The sequence below is a fragment of the Trichomycterus rosablanca genome, chromosome 5 (assembly GCF_030014385.1).
Source record: "Trichomycterus rosablanca isolate fTriRos1 chromosome 5, fTriRos1.hap1, whole genome shotgun sequence".
Lineage (NCBI taxonomy): Eukaryota > Metazoa > Chordata > Actinopteri > Siluriformes > Trichomycteridae > Trichomycterus > Trichomycterus rosablanca.
This window is the reverse complement of record NC_085992.1, coordinates 47,802,439-47,826,709: the sequence shown is the minus strand read 5'-3', so window position 1 is coordinate 47,826,709 and position 24,271 is coordinate 47,802,439. Positions and strand designations below refer to the sequence as shown.

Sequence of the window (24,271 nt, the reverse complement as noted above, 5' to 3'; positions counted from 1 at the left end):
AAACAAAAGTCTGCAATAACACTCACTCTTTTGTTATTGCTTTTTTAGGTATAAAAATACTCCCATGTTTCTAAATGTAATTAATAGATAGATAGAAAACAATAGTTAAACTTGTGCTTAAAATCAGACACATTTTAGCTTTTGAGTTTTATAATGCAAAAATGATAAAAACCCCGTTAGGGCACTATTATAAGAGCTGACACTGTTTAAAATATATTTTACTGGCATGAAAGAGGTACAGTATTATGAATCCAGCCTCTGTGTGCTTCTGCTGGAGCTCCTGTGCTCCTATGCGCCACACCCCTCTCTCTGGGAGCACTCTCAGTCTCCTGCCACTCCCCCTTTCATGATTGGTCCCCTCGGCTAATTAGCTGCCCCCATCTTAGGGTATTTAAGAGGGGAGCTGGGGTCCAACAGAGTTACTTTTTCTTGTAACTCTGTTGGTTTGGTTTTGATGTGACTCTGCTCTTGGAACTGCTGTTTAATTTGATCTGGTTTGCTTGATTCTGTCCGTTTGCTTCTTTGCCTTGTTTTGATTTGGTTTTGGTTTGTTTGATATCCTTTGATTAGCTTTGCCTGTTATTCTGTCAGTTCGGTTCAGTTTTGTTTTGTGTTTGCTCTTGTTAGTCAGTCCATGTTCTGTTTGTCTTAGTTTAGGATTCATGTTTAGTATTAGCTTAGGTTTCTCATGTGATTAGTTAGCTTAGCATTGTTAGCATAGCTTATGGTTTAGGTTCCTGATTCATGTTTAGATCAGCATTTAACTTAGTTTGTATGTTTAGTTTAGTAGTAAGCTTAGCAATTAGCATTAACCTTTAGCTTGGCATAGGTCACATGTATTTGTTTCTGTGTCTTGTCTTGTGTTCCCCTGTCTTGTTTTTGATTATTAATAAATACTAGGGCTGTCGATAATTAATGCGTTACAATTTTAATCGCAATAAAAATAAAAAAAATCAAGATGAAAAATTTTAATCAAACTATTTTCATTGGGCTGTTTGTGCCACATAAATATGTGTCTCTGTGGTAATTTGCGTTCCTTAAAAGTGCATGAAGCAGAATGCTGATTAACAGAACAAAATAAGTACAGCCGGAAACTGTCATTTCTGATATCTTCCCTACACACTTGCTCCCTATGCCCTAGCATAGTACACTTAACATTCTTAAAAGGCCAGACAATATATTTGTAATTCACATTACATGACAGGTGAGACTATAAAAAAACAACATTCTTTTTCTTAGAATAGCTCTTTTTTTAAGGAAAAATAGTACTTGTGTGAATTACAAGGGCAGGAAAAACTACGGCAGATATAAAAGGTGCACCATGGCAGGGGGGTCTCCACAACATGAACTCAACCACTCACCTCACGATTAATCTCGATTAAAAATTTTAATCGTGTGATAGCCCTAATAAATACCTTTGTTAATACATCTCTGCGTGTGTGTCTGCCCCCTTGTCTGTCATAGCCCAATAAGCATTACACACAGCAGCATAAACATTACATGGCTTGAATAAATGTCCACCATGTCGTGTTTTACTTAGGGTGATTAAAAAACTTCTATTCTAAATTATATTTACAAAATACAATGAGGTTAATCAGTGAAGACATTGGAAAGCTTCTTTCTACTTTTCTCAGTTAAATTCAAGAGAATTTGCAAGTCAGACTCTTCTTTTTATCAGATTTTACAAAATGTCCCAACTTTTGTCTGGAAAGGGGGTTTGTATTAATTTTATTCATTTATAAACTTGAATGTGTACACCTCCTGCTAAATCATATTGACTGTTGCTGCTATACATGGTGGACAATCATTTATATTCTGCAGTAATTTAATAAGGATTACACAAGGATTAATAAGTATACACAAATAACAACATAGCCAATGGCACTGCTCATTGTTTTCAGGATGCACTTTAGATATGAAGAAGAAGAAAGCTGCTTTATTCAGCAGTGGACAGGAGCATGTTGTGCTTGTGTCCAAGGCAGGAACAGTGTTCGAGTGGAAACGTTCAGAGTCCAACATACCCAGGTAAGTTTTAACTTTCAAACTTCTGGCCTTATTAAAAAAATGTCATTTATTTTCTAGTTAATTACATGGTCATTTCCTTTTTTTCTTTCTTGTCTAAACAGAAGCTTCAGCAACTTGACTAACAAACAAATTGCACAAGTAGCATGTGGGAATAATCACTCAATTGTTCTAACCAAAGGTATGATCGAGTTTATTCATAGTAAAACACAATCAGAAAAATAAAGACCATTAGTATTGGTGGGGAGGTCAAATTACCCCATAATTATTAGTTTTTTAAGTCTTACAAAAACACCACAGAGAAAAAAAGTGATGTTAGCTGTCTGTAACAACAGCATAAAAAACACTGCTTATTTTAAACCTGGTCCTTTGAACATATATTAAGATTAAACTTTAGTTAGTAGGCCAAACCAGACCAGTTTACCTCTTTAATTTTAAATGTTCTACTTTTAAAACACAATACACTGTTTTTAGCAAATAAACTCCTAGTTAAAATTCATTTTTATTTTATTTCATTATCTGTTCAGAATCATGACAAAAAACAAGGCAGGAATACCCTGGATAGGTTGTCAGTCCATCCCCCTTCCCCCCAGTCATAGCCAATCATGTCTGTCTTTGTCATGTCTATCTATAATACAGTATGAGTGCTTTTTAGGCTGTTAAACTGGTTTAAAATTAAAGTTAAAAAAGAAGCAATTTGTGGAAAGTCAAAGAATTGGGGTCCACACACTAAGTTGGTCCATGTAGTGTATTAACCAATGATCCAGTTTTATTGATGTACTGTATTCTGACTCTGTGTTGTTACCTATGATCTTTCCAGATGGTCAGTTGTTCACATGGGGTGAAAACTCCAACGGTCAGCTGGGTTTGGGAACCGATAAGCCGAGCTCTCGGTGTCCTGAACCCCTTAAGTCTCTGTATGGGATCCCATTGGCTCAGATCAGCGCTGGAGGAGACCACAGCTTTGCCCTGTCTCTGTCTGGTACTGTTTTCGGCTGGGGCAAGAATAGCACGGGGCAGCTGGGGCTTGGAGACTTGGATGGTACAGACAGAACTATTGTGTTTAATAAACACTTGACTGTACTAGACCTAAAGGGCATCTTTAATTTTGAAAATGTAATATAGGTGTTAATCTTGTTACAGATAGGCATGTTCCTGCTTGTGTGAAGAGCTTAAAGCAAAAGAAGACTTTGTTCATCTCATGTGGAGAGGACCATACTGCTGTTCTGACAAAGGTTAATACTCCAGTGCTTTCCAGTCTTTAAGGACAAATAAAGATTCAATTTAAATCTCATGAGAGCATTATTAATGCAGTTTACATCTAAAATAACTCATTTCAACAAACTAAAAGCTATATAGACAATTGATGTATGATTATTCTTACTTTCATTATATAAGCATATAATTGTGTATTCTTAAGAACTGCTGTCCTGTTAGCTAAGTGCTTATGAATGTGAGGTTGCATTTGTCTTGCATTAGAGGACTTGATTTCAAGTTGGTTGTTAGCGCTAAGAAAAAGTTAATATTTGTTATGATCAGCCATAACATTAAAACCAGAATTTTTAAATACCGTGTCCACTCACTGTCCACTCTATTAGACACTCCTACCTAGTTGGTTCTCCTTGTAGATGTAAAGTCAGAGACGACCGTTCATCTGTTGCTGCTGTTTGAGTCGGTCATCTTCTAGACCTTCATCAGTGGTAACAGGACGCTGCCCACGGGGTGCTGTTGGCTGGATATGTTTTTGGTTGGTGGACTATTCTCAGTCCAGCAGTGATAGTGAGGTGTTTAAAAACTCCAGCAGCACTGCTGTGTCTGATCCACTCATACCAGCACAACACACACTAACACACCACCACCATGTCAGTGTCACTGCAGTGCTGAGAATGATCCACCACCCAAATAATACCTGCTCTGTGGTGGTCCTGTGGGGGTCCTGACCATTAAGGAACAGGGTGAAAGCAGGTTAAAAAGCATGCAGAGAAATAGGTGGACTACAGTCAGTAATTGTAGAACTACAAAGTGCTTCTATATGGTAAGTGGAGCTGATAAAATAGACAGTGAGTGTAGAAACAAGGAGGTGGTTTTAATGTTATGGCTGATCAGTGTAAAGTTCAATAATATGGATACTGTGGTGTTTCAACTAACTTATAAAATGCAATAATAAAGTAGTAATTATAATTGTAAACACTTTCAGGGAGGAGTGATGTTCACTTTTGGATCAGGTTGTTACGGGCAGCTTGGACATAACTCACTCAGAAATGAGCTTCTACCTCGTGTGGTTGCTGAATTCTGGGGGACCAAAGTGTCCCATATTGCATGTGGAAGGTGAGTAACTACCTAAAATCTTCCTCAAAAAAATTATTCAAACAGTGGCTTTGTTGTTAGTCAATATTTTATTTGATAACAGTAACTCTTTAAATATATTTCTAAATAACTGACTGCATTTTAACACACTGTTTATACTGTAACTGTTAAATGATGGTAAGGTACTCTAAGCATTTTATTGTGCACAACAGTGCAAATAACTTAATTATATTGTTTTGTTTATTTAAAATACCATTTATATAGAACAGGGTTTTTGAAACCTTGGCTTGCGACCCACCTAGGGGGGCCTACAGAGTAAAATAATAATAATTAAATAAACTTGTAAGCTAACGCCCCCTTGTGGAGCACAAAACAGAGAGAGTAGGATGCATTGTTTGTGTTGCCTGGGTCACGTAAATAATCATGGACATAATAATGAGGATCACTTGAAAAAAACCCTGATGTTATGTGCAAACACAAAGCCAAAACACAGAGGGTTTAAATAGAACAGCTTAACGTGGTAAACTAGCAAGAGATGAGATTTAATAACTACCATGTCAGCTAAAAACAAAACAAATAAGAAACTCAAAGTCTGTTTAAGAAAGATAGTAAACGAAAGGAACAAATGTAAACATAGTACAGCTGGATTTACTTCAATGTGAAGCTAAAAGAAACTAAAAAAATTGAAAGTAAAAAATAATACAGATATGGCAGGTAGCAACATATCCAAATTCTCACATTTTATTGCACAACATTTTGGGGGGCAGGTATTTTTTCTAAGCAGAAAAAGGTATCCCTTTTTAAATTATAGAAATACGGTATTCCAAGATCTCCGCAATTAAGAAGCGTAATGAAACAATATAGACGTGCGGCATGGTGCTAGTGCTGCTGTGGTACCATCAAAGCTTTGCACAGGGTACAAACCACCTTTTTGTTTTGTGCCAGTTTTAAGTATCACCAAACTTCTGATGATTTGGGTCTTGGAAAACTTTTAGCTTTCGGCCTCTGACTGCTGCAGATTTTTTAAGACTGCCGCCAACCAGTGACTGGACCAAATACGACTTAGGTCATTCATGCAGCAAGTAGTGCCGAGGGAAATCATATGAACGCTTGTATGAATGGAAACACTGTAGACATTAAAACGGATCATTTATAAACATAGTTTTAAAAATGATACATCGTAGGCCGCTCAGGTGGCGCAGCGGTAAAAAGAAACGCGCTGCAACCAGGGCTGGATTCTGAGAAGCGTGGTATCGAATCCAGCCTTGCTTTACCGGTTCGAAGCTGAGTGGCTATATGAGCAACGATTGGCCGGTTGCTCATGTGGGGGGTGGGACAAAGAACCGGATGTGGGTCTCTCTCTGTCAGAATGCGATTGCGTTCTCTGCCGGCTGATTGGAGGCGTTTACACAGAGATGGGAGAGGGTGCCCTTAGGGTGTGTCTCTCCGCATGCAACGCTAGGTGGCGCCAAACTCGTCAATGTGTGGGTGGCAAAGATGCATCTGGCTGCTGCTCGTGTTTCGGAGGGGATACGGGTTAGCTTCAATCACCTCCGTCAGGGCAGGGTTCGGCATAGACAGAGAGGAAGCACGATGCTAATTGAACAATTGGATGCGCTAAAAGGGGAGAAAAAGGGGTAAAAATTAAAAAAAAAAAAAAAAAAATGATACATCGACATAAAATATTGACATCAGCTCATTTTTAGCGTCGACGTCATCGACTGGGTCGACCAATCGCGGTAGCCCTGACCTCTTTACATGTTTAAGAAACTATCACAGATTTAAAAACGATCACTTGGTATGTATCACTTATGCAAATGTGGCACTTACCTAGTCAGTACCCAAAGGGGCAGTTGTTTGAAGACCACCTGGGTCTATCATGTGCCTGTCTTTATCTGCCTCTGCCTGTGTTGTTAGTAAAGAAACTATTATAATGGCTGTTACAGTGAGAACAATAATAATAATAATAGATTCTAACCTGCATTATTTGTCATAACGTTATATATCTCATGAATTTAAGGTACCACACCCTAGCACTGGTGGGATCATCAAAAACTCTTTATGCATTTGGTTGTGCTGAACAACAGCAGCTGGGAAATGAACATAAGACCAATCAGTGTGTACCAGTTTCTGTACACCTGCCACCAGGTCAGTCCAGTTTAGCTACATTTACTGTTTACTCTTCACTGTAGATTTATAACCACATTATTCTTGTACTGTACAGAATATAATTCAGATCAGGCCGTTCAGATAATCAGCGCTGGAGGGAATCTGTCTGTCATCTGCTTCTCAAAAAGGGTAAACAATAGTGATCTTTTAAATCAAATGAAATGTAAAAAAATTCACTACAACTACGATTCTGTATTAATTTGCTTTTTCATTGCATTCATATATCATGTTTTTTAAGGACGCTGGGATGCATTCAGCCGAGTCAAATCAGTGTTTATTTGAGGAGACAGCTGTGTTGGATATGGAAATTATTGATCGATGGATTCCAGCAAGCAACTCAAAATCATGGAGAAATGTTAAACGGTATGAAAACAACATCACTGTGTGTGCATATTATGATTTAAGACATTTCCACATGTACTACTTTTACAGATAATCTCTACTTAGGAGAATCTAAAATCTAATCTAAAATCTGTTCAGAGCTTTATAGACTTGCAGTTGTAATTCTTGTGCCTCAGAATAATGGTCTCAGTAAAACCAGCTCTGTGCATATGAGAGTTAGGAGACCATGCCATAAATTTAAATTCTTCACTCACTTGGTCCTTAGGCCATCGACGGGCTAGGAATTTATATTATTGTGTTTCTCTGTATACTGTTACACCGTCAAAATATCATTGTTGGTAAACAAGGTACCTTCTGATAGCTTAAAATCTCTAGTTTTTAGCAACGTAAACATTGAGCTTATTTTGTTTATAAGTTCTTTTAAAAACACAAAAGAATTGTAGGTCTGATAAATTCTGGCAGAAGTACAGTGTTTATTTTTTGTAATATTATACAGCGGTACTTACTTTCATACCGACAACATTTATACCAAACAAGCCAGCACAACTTCACCATCACATTTCTGCTGTTTGTTTTACTTCAAATACATCAGCATCCAAAATATCCCGGAAAAGTTTTATATCTGATAAAGCATCATGATGATCATGTCATCATGCATAATCAAAGCACTCGGTAAACATCAACACTGCGAAAAAGTTATAACTAGCATTAGCACAACAGCTAAAGTAGCGCATACCTGCTTCTGTAAGCTTCAATCTGAGTCCACATTTATATCCATTAGCCGTTTTATTCAGATAAAATCCACTTTTTTGTAAATGTTTGTAAAGCACCGCCTGCATCTTGGATTTGGGCAAATATGTTAATAATTTTATAGAGTCAATAATAAGCGCGTTTCTGAGCAGATCTGTATAATAGAGGTGGGCGGATCGATCCAAATATCGATAATATCGATACCAACGCTGGTATTGATATTGAGCAATTGCTGCGCACGCGCATTCATCAAAGTCTACTCTCTGTAAGAGTAGCGCTGCGCTGTGTCACAGCACGCTCCGTGCCCCCTCCGTGCCCCCCCCCGGCTTTTGTTGTTGCACCGTCACGTGGCTCAGCAGCGCCAGCCAAACAGCCAAGCTTGTTGTGGTGTGTTAATTTTGTTGTATTGTGGTTTGTCAGCCCTCTACCTCAGGAGATTTTGTTTTGTGTTGAGTGATATTTTTTTACACTCTGTTTATTTAAGAAAAAACAGAATTGCACTGAAAGGAAGAAAATTCCTTATTTTTTTATTGTTTTTCCTAAGAACAATTCTATTTGAAAAAAGAAACTAAGAAAGAAAGAACTAGAAAAGATGTCTAGTGAGGGGAGAATTTTTATTTTACTTTTGTATTGTGGTTTCTCCTTTTCTACCTCAAAAAAGATTTATTTTCCTAATGTTAAGGCAAACTTTGTTTTGTTACTGTTCCATTGTTTCTAAACAAAAAAATGTTGATTGTGATAATAAAGTATTTTGTTGTCACGTACAATGTTTGGCGAAATGCTATCCTAGGTCTTTTGGATCCTTTGGATCTATGAAGCTTAAATATTAAAAAGTATCGGTATCGATATCGGCGATACTGGCCCTGCATTTACTTGGTATCGGATCAATACCAAAATTCCCGGTATCGCCCACCTCTACTGTATAAAACTGGGCTTAAAACATTCAGAAAACGTCCCTCCTACTGATTCTGCTCATTGGTTATCAGTCATGTCACGTTGTACCGTTACAGCCAATGTAGAGACAGTTATTCATGACCCCACAGAATAAATGATTTTCATTGGAGAAATGCAAAAATATTAGCATATCTTGCTTGTGATTGGAGGACCAGCTTATATTCCACTCACCATTTTGAATGTAACCTATCGGATTTCTCTAAACAGCTGCATTTCACCCACCGTCACCATGGATACACTCGCGTTTGTGTTTGCGCACACACATTTCTCACCACTGAGTCAAATCAGTGAGTGATTCTTTAGCAGAAATGCTTGTCAGAGCCCTCTGATTCGATTCAAACGAATCTTTGGTTTGAAACGACTCATTCTGCCTGCGTGCAGCGTTATGACACAAAGTATTGCTTTCAGGCTGGAGAGAAGGGAGAGGGGGAGGGGTGCATTACAGCTGCAGGGACAGAATGTGAGAACGTTTTACACCCCAAACCACATACATATGTTATAAATAATCACTTTATAAAGTATAAATAATGCATTTTACACATTTAATCTGCAGTATAACCTGTTTATTTTGAGTTGGAAAGCTTTGGAGAGATTTGGAGAGCAGCCGGGTCTCATATTGTTCCAACTTCAATAACTCCAGATCAGAATGAGTTAGAGGCCTAAAATTTGAGTTGATGTTAGAAAACACCCTTAAGCACAACTCTATAGTGTTGTTTAGGTGATACACAGACCTGCAGTCCTACTTATACTCACTGAAACTTTGGATTTAAAAAAAAAAAAGTAAAAAGCGCCTACATTTTTGGGTTATTTTATAATCATTTGAGCATAATAAAATATCATTATGGCAGTTGGCTGTGTTTTTCTGATACTTTAAAGGGTTTTCTATAACACTGAAGTATAATTTTTGTGTTATCTTATAAACTTTCTGAATGAGAAGCCTTAGAAACTAGGTATGTCTTTCAGGCGGAAAATGCACAAAAATAGGCCGGACTGCCAATCATTATGATCTAAAGACAGACATGTAATGATAGACAAGTAAATTTGAAGATTTGATGTAGTTACCATTGCACACTAATTACTGAGATGGTTGTGTCCTTTGGTCTGTAGGAAAATCAAGAAAACCTTCTCATCAGCATCAATTATCAATGGCAGTTTCATTGAGAAGAGGTAAACATGCACGCATAGAATTTTAACAACAGTTAAAAGTTAAATGTTTCATGATGACTCATAACCTTTTGCATAATGTTTACAAATGATTTGCTCTTTTTATTATTAGTGGTGATAAACATTATAAAACTGGGAGAGGTCATTCTGGCCTTGATTTGTCCTTGGCACGTCTTTCTTTCATGAAGCTGGCCAAGAGGGAGAACATTCTCTCAGAGGTATGTTGAAAAGTTATAAAACATGGGTGTTCTGGTCCTGGAGGGCCAAAATCCAGCACATTGTGGTACATTTTTATGCTCATGTTTGATTAAACTGGACACTGACTTCCCAGGATTTGTGCAATGTTTATTACACATGAGCACAAAAAAACTATGAAATTACATTGATACCTCCCACATAATATGCTGTTAAAGCAGCTCTGACTCACCAAGACATGGACTCCACAAGACATCTAAAGGAGTCATGTGAAATCTGGTATCAGCCTTCATGTCCTCTGACATCAGTGAGTCTTGGCTTCCCAACAACTTGTGGGTCTTTCATGTCTTATCTCCTAGTTGTACCCCTATCTGTGGGTACACAACACTGCTGGCTCTGAGAACTTTTTGCTTTTTTAAAGATACTTCAGTTGTACTACAAAAAACTACAGTCAGCCCAGCATTTAATGAATCTCTGACCAAGACATGAACAATGGTTACCAAACAGGCATTGCCATGCTAAATGTTTTAGCTCATTGATAATTAATGTTTCTTTTCAGATTGTTGAAACGGTAGAGAAGAATCTGTTGCCCTCTCTGGGCTCCACTGCTGTTTCTGCTGAGGCTTTAAGAATTTATCTCATCCTGCCTGAACTCCTTCAAGTGCTGAGCAAACAGCAACGTTGCTTACAGCTCACCATCGATTTTGCAAGTGCCATTTTAAATCTGGATGACGAGTCACAGGATATCTTAAGTATGTCCTCATTCACTGGCTTAAATTATTTTATCACATATCAACACATATTCATATCATATTATGCAGATTGCCAATGGTCATTTTTTTCTAAGCACCCAGGAAACTAATCAGAATCTAGTCATTTTCATGAGTTTCATTCAAATATAACTTGGCCAGGGTGTCAATCCTTCACAGGGCTTTGGCCACTCTACCCCCCTTCAGATCCTGACATAGCCAATCATGTCTGTGTAGATGCCTGGACGGTCAATAGCACCGCTGAGATTCAAATCCAAGTGCCACTATTCATGAGTTTCACATGATTCAAGCAAAATCTATGGGCATAAGGTAGGAATACCCTGGACAGGACGCCAATCCATTGCAGGATGTCCAGTCAGCCAATGACACTGTGGTGGGCTAGGATAATAGACTGCAGCCCACATAGGTTTACAATATCATAAAACAATTATATTAAACCCTGCTAATTTTGTGCCAAATTTATTTAGCAAGCCTGTGGACCAGACTACCTGATAGCTACTTTGAAACGCTGGTAAAGACATTTCATTCTGTGTGTGAACATTTCATGTCCAAGATGACAACTTCACTATTCAGCTACTGGACTGAAGTAACACCACTGCTAAAGGTTCTGCAGAATCTCTACACTGTAAGCATCAATTTACTTTAATCCTTTTGTTTCCTCTCATATTTTTCTTTGTACACATTACTTTATGTATAGGTTCTTTACTTTGTTTAAACAGTATACTCTTCTTACTAAAGAATATATCTTTTGTTGGGTGTGTAACTCAGTTTTGTATTTTTTGTACAGATTAACAGTCAGAGAGTCAGCCAACTGGCTGATAGTCACTTCCACATCAAGAAAATTACTAAATTTTTGGACATTGTAAGTATAAAGTTAACTGCCATTATAGGCTTAGTTTGTAAATATAAAAAAAAAAAAAAATTAAAAAAAAAATGCTATTATCCAAAGTGATCGACTACATTGCAAGCAATTAGGGGGTGAAGACCTTGCTCAGGGGTCCAACAGTGGCAAATTTTTTGGTGGCGATGCTTGACCAAGCAATCTTTGGATAGTCTAGGACCTTCTAAGCTAACACTGAGCTACTTTTACCTTATTCCCCTGTCCAAATTTTTGTGTTTTCTGTAACCAGACTTTTAGCTATTCGGTGATTGCCCCAAACTGTGGAATAAACTGTGTAATTTTCCTCTTTTCTGCAGGGGTTCAGTATATTAAACCTATTATTATTGTTGTTGTTGTTTTAATTTCTCATTATTATTGTCATTGTTATTTCTATTCTTGGTTCAGTTGTCAGTGTTTCCTATTGCTCAGCTATTGAAACTTCTAGAAGAAGAATGCTGGGTAAGATTTAAATTTAAGTTTCTAGTCAGTCCTGATTTCTAAAAAATAAATCTTCATGCCCATTTATACAGTTTAATTCTTCTTTGAGTTTAATATTATGCAGATGGAGAATTACAAAGTACAAAGTATGTAATATAGCTCAAAATGCAATTCTAAAAATCTGTTTTGTTGGATGCTGATTTACTGCCCATTCAGTGCCACCTTAAAGAGTATTTGTAATTTCTAATCATTATGTTTAATTTTTCACACATATTAAAGCTAATATACAGTCTAAAAATGGATTAATATAGAAAAAAAAAACATTTTCAAATAAATGGTAGGGAAGAAACAAGTCATTAGGTTGTTGTTAGTCTACATTAAGGTGCAACATTTGGAAAGTAAAATGCATACATGATATTAAAAAGAGCAGCTGAGAGGGTCAAAGCCTGACACTTGTCAGGCATACAACTGGTTGAGCCATTTGCTGGTGTGAACATGCCACTGGAAAAGCTCTACCATTTAAAGCCAAGATACTACATTTAGCACAACACCAGAAATACAGCAGCACTGAGTACAGAGTCCCATGAGTCAAAGCTCCCACATTTTACAGTTTTTCTCAGTTGATTTGGTACATTTCTCACATCATGATTTACATTGGCATCACAACAAGTGCATTTCTCAAAACAGTTAGTGCAAACAGCAAAACTCAATGACATACCTGCAAAAGCACGTACCTCGCTCAGAATTCTTTGTTTTTGCCTCAAAAGCAAATATTTATGTTAATCAACTTGTCAGTGCCATCAGAATGTCTAGTCTGTGTGTCATTGCCTATGAACAAGGCAGTCAAAATACTTAGTCATGTCAGTGCAACAGTGTACACTGTAAGTATATTCTGATGGAAACTAGCTAAGCTTTTGATTACAAGAACGCTGCACATTCTGTGGCATATTAATTGAAACGGTACGTGTTACACACAAAATACAAACTTACACAGAACACAAAGTTTCACATGACTGTATGTGGGAGACTGACAGCAAGAAATTGGACTGGAATCAAATTTATACTGTAATATTCTTTTACTGTATTGTTCGCACGGCAATTTGTTGACAAAAAAATCAGATAGAAATTCAGGAAAGACAGACAACTGTTTGGCAGCACTCTATAACACAAAGGAAAAACTACAAAATTAGAAACTTACTCTAAACATTCAAAACAACCTGAGACAACAACTTAAGGAATTATAGTGCTTTCTTTTCTATACATCCTGACACTCCTCTCTGTTGGGCCACATGTTTTCATCCACGCCACACTGGATATCTTCCCTTGCAATGCAGCATGCAGGCATCTGCTGTGATATGCTCACAAGCTGCATCCATGGCAGTCAGCAGGTTCATCTGGGTGTGCGGCTGATAATCGTACACCTTCCATCTCCAGGCTGAGAAGAATTCCTCAATTGGGTTCAGGAATGGGAAGTAGGGTGGGAGGAATTCCATCAGCATTCTATGATGAATGGCAAACCACACCTGATGGTGTTAGAGTGGTAAAAACTCACATTATCCCAAATGACATTAATGGCATTATTTGCTATGACCATAGCACATATAGCCTCCTCTTGTTGAGGTGTGAAAATGGGACCTCTGCCACCCCTATGAGCTAGTCTTGCAGTCCTATATGGTATAAGAATGCAAAAATGCAAAACATAAGATTGAATAACATTTCAGAATTTATGTCAATAACATTTCAGAATTTATGTCAATGTGCAGCATTACAGCAGAGTGCACATTTCTGAATTACATACCTGTTTTCTCTACTAAACGTTTGAACGATTGAAGACACAGTTGTTCTTCCAATATTCGGCTGTACCCCGCAAGCAGCTTCAGCCATTGTAAGACCATGATTTAAAACATGGTCCACAATTGTTGCCCTTATTTCATCTGGGACAAACCTATGGGCATGGACTCTCCTACCTCTTCCTCTGTTTTGTCCCCTCAACCTTCCACCACGCAGCCTTACCCCTTTTCTTGGCTGTTCACCCTTGTCTTTCCATTGTGAGACTTTGTGACACTGCAATGTTATGTGTCTATATATGTTTGTCAATTGAAGGTTCATGAGATGCACCTCTGACCTATGGTTGAGAGCTGTTTGTCTATTGGTTGATTAAACCTTCACAAATTCCTCTTCTTAACTGAAAGCCAAGATTCACCTGAGAACAATTTAATCAATTTAGGATAAATTACCAAAATTTACCAAAAAAGTTTCATAGAAATGTACAAATTATGCCTGACAGATTATGACAACATGTTCAGCACTTTTGCATGGAATGACCTAGGCAATGACCCAAGGCCTAAATGTTTTAGAGGGTAAGACAATTCAACAGACAATCAGTAGAACACATTTTGATAAACATGACATAAGCAATTGATAATGCAAAAAACAGCAGACAATTGTACATGACCATTTGCATGAATGTACAAACGCATTTGCAAAATGTGAAACACAATGAGAAATGCTATTATGATGTGCACAAGTGACAAGGAGATGTGGAGACTGAATGAACAGTTTTGAGAATTTCAATTCTCTGAGAAATGAACCAAATCAACTGAGAAAAACTGTAACAAACTAGAATGGCACTGCCTATCAATTCCTGTGTGTTTAAATCAAGTATTTGTAACACACATCAGGCATAACATTAAAACCACCTGCTTGTTTCTACACTCGCTGTACATTTTATCAGCTCCACTTACCATATACAGTGTATCACAAAAGTGAGTACACCCCTCACATTTCTGCAAATATTTCATTATATCTTTTCATGGGACAACACTATAGACATGAAACTTGGATATAACTTAGAGTAGTCAGTGTACAACTTGTATAGCAGTGTAGATTTACTGTCTTCTGAAAATAACTCAACACACAGCCATTAATGTCTAAACAGCTGGCAACATAAGTGAGTACACCCCACAGTGAACATGTCCAAATTGTGCCCAAATGTGTCGTTGTCCCTCCCTGGTGTCATGTGTCAAGGTCCCAGGTGTAAATGGGGAGCAGGGCTGTTAAATGTGGTGTTTTGGGTACAATTCTCTCATACTGGCCACTGGATATTCAACATGGCACCTCATGGCAAAGAACTCTCTGAGGATGTGAGAAATAGAATTGTTGCTCTCCACAAAGATGGCCTGGGCTATAAGAAGATTGCTAACACCCTGAAACTGAGCTACAGCATGGTGGCCAAGGTCATACAGCGGTTTTCCAGGACAGGTTCCACTCGGAACAGGCTTCGCCAGGGTCGACCAAAGAAGTTGAGTCCACGTGTTCGGCGTCATATCCAGAGGTTGGCTTTAAAAAATAGACACATGAGTGCTGCCAGCATTGCTGCAGAGGTTGAAGACGTGGGAGGTCAGCCTGTCAGTGCTCAGACCATACACCACACACTGCATCAACTCGGTCTGCATGGTCGTCATCCCAGAAGGAAGCTGACGCACAAGAAAGCCAGCAAACAGTTTGCTGAAAACAAGCAGTCCAAGAACATGGATTACTGGAATGCCCTGTGGTCTGACGAAACCAAGATAAACTTGTTTGGCTCAGATGGTGTCCAGCATGTGTGGCGGCGCCCTGGTGAGAAGTACCAAGACAACTGTATCTTGCCTACAGTCAAGCATAGTGGTGGTAGCATCATGGTCTTGGGCTGCATGAGTGTTGCAGGCACTGGGGAGCTGCAGTTCATTGAGGGAAACATGAATTCCAACATGTACTGTGACATTCTGAAACAGAGCATGATCCCCTCCCTTCGAAAACTGGGCCTCATGGCAGTTTTCCAAATGGATAACGACCCCAAACACAACCTCCAAGATGACAACTGCCTTGCTGAAGCTGAAGGTAAAGGTGATGGACTAAACCCAATTGAGCACCTGTGGCGCATCCTCAAGTGGAAGGTGGAGGAGTTCAAGGTGTCTAACATCCACCAGCTCCGTGATGTCATCATGGAGGAGTGGAAGAGGATTCCAGTAACAACCTGTGCAGCTTTGGTGAATTCCATGCCCAGGAGGGTTAAGGCAGTGCTGGATAATAATGGTGGTCACACAAAATATTGACACTTTGGGCACAATTTGGACATGTTCACTGTGGGGTGTACTCACTTATGTTGCCAGCCATTTAGACATTAATGGCTGTGTGTTGAGTTATTTTCAGAAGACAGTAAATCTACACTGCTATACAAGCTGTACACTGACTACTCTAAGTTATATCCAAGTTTTATTTCTATAGTGTTGTCCCATGAAAAGATATAATGAAATATCTGCAGAAATGTGAGGGGTGTACTCACTTTTGTGATACACTGTAGAAGCACTTTGTAGTTCTACAATTACTGACTGTAGTCATCTGTTTCTCTACTCATACTGTTTTAACCTGCTTTTACCCTGTTCTTCAATGATCCGGACCCCTTTAGGACCTCCACAGAGCAGGTATTATTTAGGTGGTGGATCATTCTCAGCACTGCAGTGACACTGACGTGCTGGTATGAGTGGATCAGACACAGCAGTGCTGCTGGAGTTTTTATACCATGTCCACTCACTGTCCACTGTATTAGACACTCCTATTTGGTCCACCTTGTAGATGTAAAGTCAGAGACGATCGCTCATCTATTGCTGCTGTTTGAGTCGGTCATCTTCTAGACCTTCATCAGTGGTTACAGGACGCTGTTGACTGGATGTTTTTGGTTGGTGGACTATTCTCAGTCCAGCAGTGACAGTGAGGTGTTTAAAAACTCCATCAGTGCTGCTGTGTCTCATCCACTCATACCAGCACAACACACACTAACACACCACCACCATGTCAGTGTTACTGCAATGCTGAGAATGATCCACCACCTAAATAATACATGCTCTGTGGTGGTCCTGTGGGGGTCCTGACCATTGAAGAACAGCATGAAAGGGGCTAACAAAGCATGCAGAGAAACAGATGGACTACAGTCAGTAATTGTAGAACTACAAAGTGCTTCTATATGGTAAGTGGAGCTGATAAAATGGACAGTGAGTGTAGAAACAAGGAGGTGGTTTTAATGTTATGGCTGATCGATGCATGAGACTTTCTCGAGTTATTAAATGTGTTTTAATTATTTTGTTGGATTTTGTTGTAATTGTGGCCCTGGAACAGGTAAAAAGAAATAAGTTAAAATTTGCAGTAAATTGTTTAGGACCCTAGTTAGGGGCATTGCTCTATATTCAGCAGCGCCATATCTGGGATTTTCTATATTGCTTAAGGTGACTTAGAACTGCAGCCAATTACAGTACAACCAGTGGAGGGTTAAGGGCCTTACACAAGAGCTCAACAGTTGCCGCTTGGTGGTGGTGGGACTTGAACCAGCAACCTTTAATTTATTAGTCCAATACCTTAACCTCTGATACACCACAGTTATCTGGCTTAATTCTCTCTTTATTCTTACAGAAATCATCTCCTCTCAGAGAGGTTCCAGGGATACGCATTTTAATGAACTTTCTGGTGTGTTTACTTAATTTATTTTGGGCAAGTTATTAAATTAGTTTTTCTGTCCATCACATTTACAATTTTCTTCATTTCATCTCCTCTAGAAAAGAGTTGAAGTTCTTGTGGATTTTTCCTGCATCCTTGAAACGTGTTCTAAACAGCAAATATTCTTGGTATGTAGATGCATTTTACATGTATGAGTATACAGGGGTATATAGGACAGTATAATTCCATCAGTTCTTGATGATATTGTGTTTTTGTATTAAGTTTTTAAAATTGAAGAATGAGCCAGTTTATTCTTGGCTTGACTTGGCTTGTGGTGAAAACACACTACGTGTGAACAGACAAGCGGTGTTTGCAAGTACAGTTGAATACCTGGAAACAAGCGAATATAACTACACTCTCCCTTTAAAGGTTTGTTTAAGATTATTTATATATATATATATATATTTATGTATATAAAAGATACTTCATACATTTAAGTATATTAAAAATCACATTTATTTTATTAAATTCTAACACATTTTACAGGTGAAATTCTTTTTAGAAGATGGAATAGATGACGGAGGAATACGTGCTGAGTTCTTCTCTCTACTCGGACATGAAATAACAAAACGCTCGGATGTAATTCAAGTGTTGGAGGACTCCGGGCTCTTCTGGTTCTCTGCTGAAGTAGGATTGCATTATTAAAAAAATATATTGTACATCAAATAAATACAAACTTTAAATATTTAATGTTCATTTTTTTCATGTAGGCCTCTGAAATCAGTATTGAACTGTATATTATCGGCATCATGTGTGGACTGGCCTTTTATAATCTCCAGTTCATGAACATCGGCTTCCCGCTGGCACTGTTCAAAAAGCTGCTGAATCACAGTCCAACTTTAAGTGACCTGGAGGAGCTTTCACCAGTGGAGGCCAGGTGGACATTATTTTAATTCATTTTAATGAAGGATAAGTTCTTCTAAACTGGTAATATGTGTCATTTTCATTGAAACAAAAACTATATGGTAAAATGTTAATACAAAAACAAATGCAATTTTTATTCCTGTGTAGGTGTCTTAAAGATTTACTGTTGGAAGATGAAGATGTCGAGGAGGTGTTCTGTTTGGATTTCACAGTAAGAGAAGTTACATAATTTTACTGTACAGTAGACCCTTGAGTTACGATACCCTTACCATACGAACATTTCGGGTTACGAACGATCTTTTTCAACTTAACGTACAAACAAATTTCGTATTACGAACCGAAATTTGCGAAACACGTGACGTTACGAACAAGTTGACTCCGAGCATCTCTCTGTCTGTATATATACAGTGAGCGAACATTCGCACAGCGGACGGTGTTTTTCCGGTGTTTTCAATATTAAAATGTCCCCAAATAAGGTGCAGAGAGAGCGCAGAGTTGAGAAACATTACATTTGTTATTGTATAATTACTCCTGCCAGTAGCTGTCACTGTGTATCAGACAGAGGGGACAGTGAGTGAGAGAGAAGAAGAAAGTCCGCTCAGTAAAGTATTCTTTCTTTCGTGCAATTACACCTACAAAATACAACACTACTGAAATAAAGATGGAAATAATAGAGAAATATGAGAGTTATTGTTGTTTCTGGTAGATACATTTTATATAAAAAGAAGGAAATGTATTATGGTGTATGGTACAGCACACGTACTGTACTGAAATGTGATGTTTGTGTTTATGTACAGTACTACTGTATTGTTGTTTATTACTGTTTATTACAGGAATGTATATTCTATAATTACAAAGGGGAGGTTTGGGAGGTCTGGCACGGATTCATTCTATTTACATTATTTCTTATGGGAAAAATAGGTTTAACATACAAACATTTTGACTTAAGAACAGCCCTTTGGAACCAATTAAGTTTGTAAGTCAAGGATGGACTGTACTTTTAATTGTTAAATTATGCCTATACGCATATTATTTTCTCACAGGTGAAAGGAAATGAGCTCGTTCCAAACGGAGCAGAAATCTCAGTTACCAATGTCAACAGGTATATCTCAACATTTATTTATTACTTTTGTCTACATTACATCAGAGCTGCGTTTTCCAACATTTGATTTACAACTTCTGTGTCATATAACCAACCACAAAGCAATCCAACTCTTATAGTTTTACTAGAACCACAATAGATTTTTGAACCACAATTTGATTTGCATTTCGAAATAACAAAGTCTACACAAAATGCATTGTGGCTTTTACTAGTATTAACACACACCACCTATTGCAGGGGTCTCAAACTCGTGGCCCCCGACTTAACGTCAAAGTTCATTGTTAGTGCGGCCTGCGCGGTTTTCTCACACGAACCTATTTTGCAGAGTCGTTGCGCTTATTTTTTCACTTAGCAACGTATTAGCAACGTCACTTGGCTGAAACGTGATTCAGAGCGACACCAAGTGGAAGGAAAATATATCCTTTCAGCCAGTGCAAGATACAGAGGACAGAAAGGTGCGATCGCAAAAGAAAACAAATTTACCAAGAACAATTTAATTAAAAAGAGCAAGAATTTAAAATATATAAAACAGACAATGCACTTGATATTAAGAATTAAGAGAGGTGAAGTAACATGGACACCAGAGTTAGCTCAGTGGCGGAGAGATTTGGTAGAGCAGAAGGACGTGTAGGATGTAAACAAAAACAATAAAATCTAGATCACTTTATTTATGAATGTGAAATGTATAAACACCTGAGAGATAAATTTAATAATGATAAGAAAAACGAAGTGCTCAAAAAAGCTATGAACAATGATAAAAAAAAGTCCTCTCAGAATATATAGAAAGGGCTTTCTGAATAATATCCCAAACACTCAGGTATTGGGCAGAGGTGGAAAGAGTACTAAAATATTGTACTCAAGTAAAAGTACTATTACTTTAAATAATTTTTACTGAAATACGATTACAATTACTAGTCTAAAAACCTACTCAAGTAAAAAAGTAACTAATTTAAAACGTACTCAGAGTAAACGTTACTTCGTTACTTGTGTTAGTAAAAAAAAAATTCTTAACAGCAGGGGGGGTCTCTCCTGTGTAATGCAAACAGGACAAGTGGATATAAATCTCACAATAGTTGTTTTTAATTGAAATATAATAGAAAAAACATGTTGATAGAACATTTAAAGCCTTCAGGAATGTAATGTGTTAATTTAGTACAGACCATCCCATTAAACATTTTCAAACTGTATTATCACTGAAGTTGGCATTAATTGTGGATTCTGTAGACCAGCCTTCTTTTCATCACCAACAAATACCAAACAACAATCATACTGCAGATCTCATAACTCACAACAAGTCAAGGTTACAAGTGTTGTGACTTTCACTAAATGACCCAAAGAAAACCTTCAAGATGTAAAACAATTCTGGGAATAATGGATCTTTGAAGGGAGCTGGATCTTTAGGTTTCTGGCAGCAAAGAGTAGGTAAAAGAAGCCTATGTTCTGAAGAATTGTTCATGTTCTGAACTGTTATTAATAAAGATTGAGAAGTTTGGATCAGCTGTACTTTTGTTTGGAATACCTGAAACCCTTTTTTTGTGGAATACTTGATGCGGCCCAGCCGCTCCTAGACTCTACCTCCAGAGGCCCCCAGATAAATTGAGTTTGAGACCCCTGACCTACTGCCTATGAAAAAAACAGACAGAGAGACAGATGAATAGATAGATAGATAGATAGATAGATAGATAGATAGATAGATAGATAGATAGATAGATAGATAGATAGATAGCTTTACCAGCAACTGTCACCAGACCGGTACCAAGTGTATTTAAATGGTGACATCTGTTTGGTGAATCGTTTTACAGCGTTTTTCTTTCCTCTTCTGATTAAAACATTTTACAAAAGCATTTTCATCTAATTTATATCCGATTTTATACATATTCCTTTATAGGCAGAAATATGTGGACTTGTATGTTGATTATGTTTTCAACAAGTCTGTGAAGCATCAGTTTGAGGAGTTTGCAGAAGGTTTTTCTCGTGGATGCCCCTTTGACTTCTGGAAGATGTACCAGCCTGAAGAGCTAAAGGAGTTACTCTATGGCAAGGCAGAATACAAATGGAAGGAATTCCAAAAGGTACACAGTGTTGACACTTTAACTTATTTGCTTCAGTTTCTGTTATTTTACACACACAAAATAAGATTTATTGTTTTTCTCAGGGTGCCACATATGAAAACTGTACACGCTTCGATAAGCTCATCCAGAATTTCTGGACTGTTTTCTTTGAGCTGGATGAAGAACATCAGAAGAAGTTTTTAAGTAAGTTTAATGTTTGTTCAATAATGTAAATTATAAATAATCAGAAGTGCAGTCATTTTGCTCTAAGCTCTGTTATTTACTATTAGCTAAGACAAATTTTACTACTGCTTAAAATCTACATTTATAGCCCAAGTGCCTAAACATCTCCTACCAAACCACAAAAGTGATGTGTAATGGGGTTGGAACATGCCTCACTGCTGAGAGCGCAGGGCAGATCCCCACACACCTTCAAGAAAAGAAACAGAACCCAATTTGCAAATATGTAATTAGGGTAGAACAATACGTACTGTGATTTAAAGCCACTAACAAAAAGAAACAACCGGTGGCTTTAGAGAAATGCAAGTGTGCCAAACAGGAGATGACGAAGAAGACAAACAAAAAGCTGCAGTAAATAGGAAACCATCCACCTGAATTGACTTAACACTTATGAGGCAAGGTGACTGTCAATCAAGAGAGACCGACAGATCACACGCAGCTAAGCCTCAATACCCCATCTGATGGCCACAGTATTGATCCGCCATGGTTATTGAGTTCATTCTACAGTACATTGCAGGTATGAGGTTCTATCTGGCACCTCCGTAACAAAGCACGACCCACCTCACTGCAAAACATTTCCACAATCTGTGGTCCGCTGTGTGAATTTGTGTGATCTATTGTTTTCTTGATCTGGTACTTTGTGTAATCTACTGTGGACAGTGGTAGCCTAGTGGGTAGAGCTTTGGGCTATCAACTGAAAGGTTGAGAGTTCGAATCACAGCTCTGCCATGCAGCCACTGTTGGGCCCTTGAGCAAGGCCCTTAACCCTCTCTGCTCCAGGGGCGCCGTACGACAAACAAGCTGTTATACGCAAAGAAAGAATTTCGTTGTACTCTACACCTGTATATGTATATATGACAAATAAAGTCATTCTATTCTATTCTGACTAAGCAAGCTCTAGCAGGGCAAACAATTGACAAATTGATTTGTGAAGGATGTCATAGCCAAACTACAGCCTTTGTTGGTCTTCAGCATGTGTATGGTTTTGTGCCTAATTTGCATGTGATGTAAAATAGCTAAACCTACTATTATGTGATAAAAACTTAAATAAATAAATACTAGACATGAGCCATATTTCTTCAACTACCTTATGTAAGAATAAGTAAACAGTTGATGTTCAATTTATTTTTATTGTATTTATTGTTCAGAATTCATCTACGGGACGGACCGCTTGCCTGTAGGAGGACTGTCTAAAAAGCACCTGAAAATTGTGAGATACTTCAGTGACGATGCAGATAACCGTTTCCCCTCGGCTCAGACCTGTTACGGCGTACTGCTTCTTCCAGACTACAGCAACATCCAAATACTTCGAAAAAAACTCATTGATGCCATCACATTTTGTGATGTTTTTGGAAATGCTTAAAGTGGCTAACATCATAAAGCACTTACTTACTTACCCCTGGTAGAGGTTGGGACGCAGCTAATAAAAAATGAACAGTTGAAAGACCAGTTGAAAGTAGACCACTTAGGATATGATGTTACTCCTTGAAGATACAGTATTTTGTAATCTGGTATGTAAAGGATTGTATGACGATTGCAGAAGCTATGGGATTAGTAAATGAAGAACTGTCATGCCTTGCATTCCATGTATTTTCAGTAATATTTGCAGTATTTTGTTTTTACTGTCTTAAAAACAGTCTGGGTCTTTCTGGTCATAGTTTATATGACTTTTTAGATTTTTGTTGAAGACACCAAACCAACTCCAGAATGTTTGGTAAATTATTTATAGTAGACAGACCGCCGTGTGCAGCATGGACAGCAGCTAGACGGGCTGGGAGGGACTCAATAAGATCCTGATAGGAAATGCCACGATCGAGCTGGTCCCACAGATGCTCAACTGGGTTCAGGTCTGGGGAATTAGGGGGCCAGGGTTGCTCTTGTAAGCTCTTCCAACCAATGTTGGACATTTCTAGCTGTGTGACATGTTGCATTGTCTGCCCCAGTGCATGATCTGCAAGGATGGATTCATACCCAATTCAGCTGAGAGTGCCTTCCACATGGATGCACGGGCCCAGAGAATGCCATGAAAACATTCCACAGACTATAACGCTGCCACCACCAGCTTGTGTTTTTCCAGCATTAGTTGCAGGATGTTTGTTCTTTGATGTTTCTCACCTGACACACCAACGTCTATCCGTTGGATGAAGCAGAAACAAAACCAAACACCATGAGTACAGAAATAGAAAAAGTTTATTAATAAAACCATTTAAAGCAGAACAATGTTTATTGTCACAAAGCAAAGAGTTATTCTCAAAAGCAACTGTCGACAAGCTCACTGAACCTACCGGTAACCTTACTTTTCCTCTAGTGAGTGGGCACTGCATTATCTGATTACAACTAGATATTGCTTACACTGTTTTCTTAGCTCTTAATTTTCTCTAACGTGAACTAGAACAATGTACATGAAACAAACAGCCTGTGTACTTGATACAGTAACCTTACCATTAATACATACAGTATATACCATACTATATATATGTAGTATATACAATGT

The 24,271-nt window shown here is 38.1% G+C and overlaps 1 protein-coding gene across 1 annotated transcript; it reads left to right on the top strand.

The window, feature by feature from the left end:
- The first annotated feature begins 1,915 nt into the window (after window positions 1-1,915).
- LOC134315304 (probable E3 ubiquitin-protein ligase HERC4) lies at window positions 1,916-23,315 on the top strand. The gene is made up of 23 exons (XM_062996393.1): window positions 1,916-2,025; window positions 2,127-2,203; window positions 2,843-3,064; window positions 3,166-3,257; window positions 4,220-4,350; window positions 6,350-6,477; window positions 6,554-6,627; window positions 6,737-6,861; window positions 9,652-9,711; window positions 9,821-9,926; window positions 10,463-10,655; window positions 11,141-11,298; window positions 11,461-11,568; window positions 17,437-17,490; window positions 17,580-17,648; window positions 17,743-17,889; window positions 18,007-18,147; window positions 18,231-18,397; window positions 18,532-18,595; window positions 19,428-19,486; window positions 21,375-21,558; window positions 21,642-21,741; window positions 22,926-23,315. The coding sequence occupies exons 1-23, from the start codon at window positions 1,916-1,918 to the stop codon at window positions 23,138-23,140; spliced, it is 2,784 nt and encodes a 927-aa protein (XP_062852463.1). The 3' UTR covers window positions 23,141-23,315.
- Window positions 23,316-24,271: the final 956 nt, after the last annotated feature.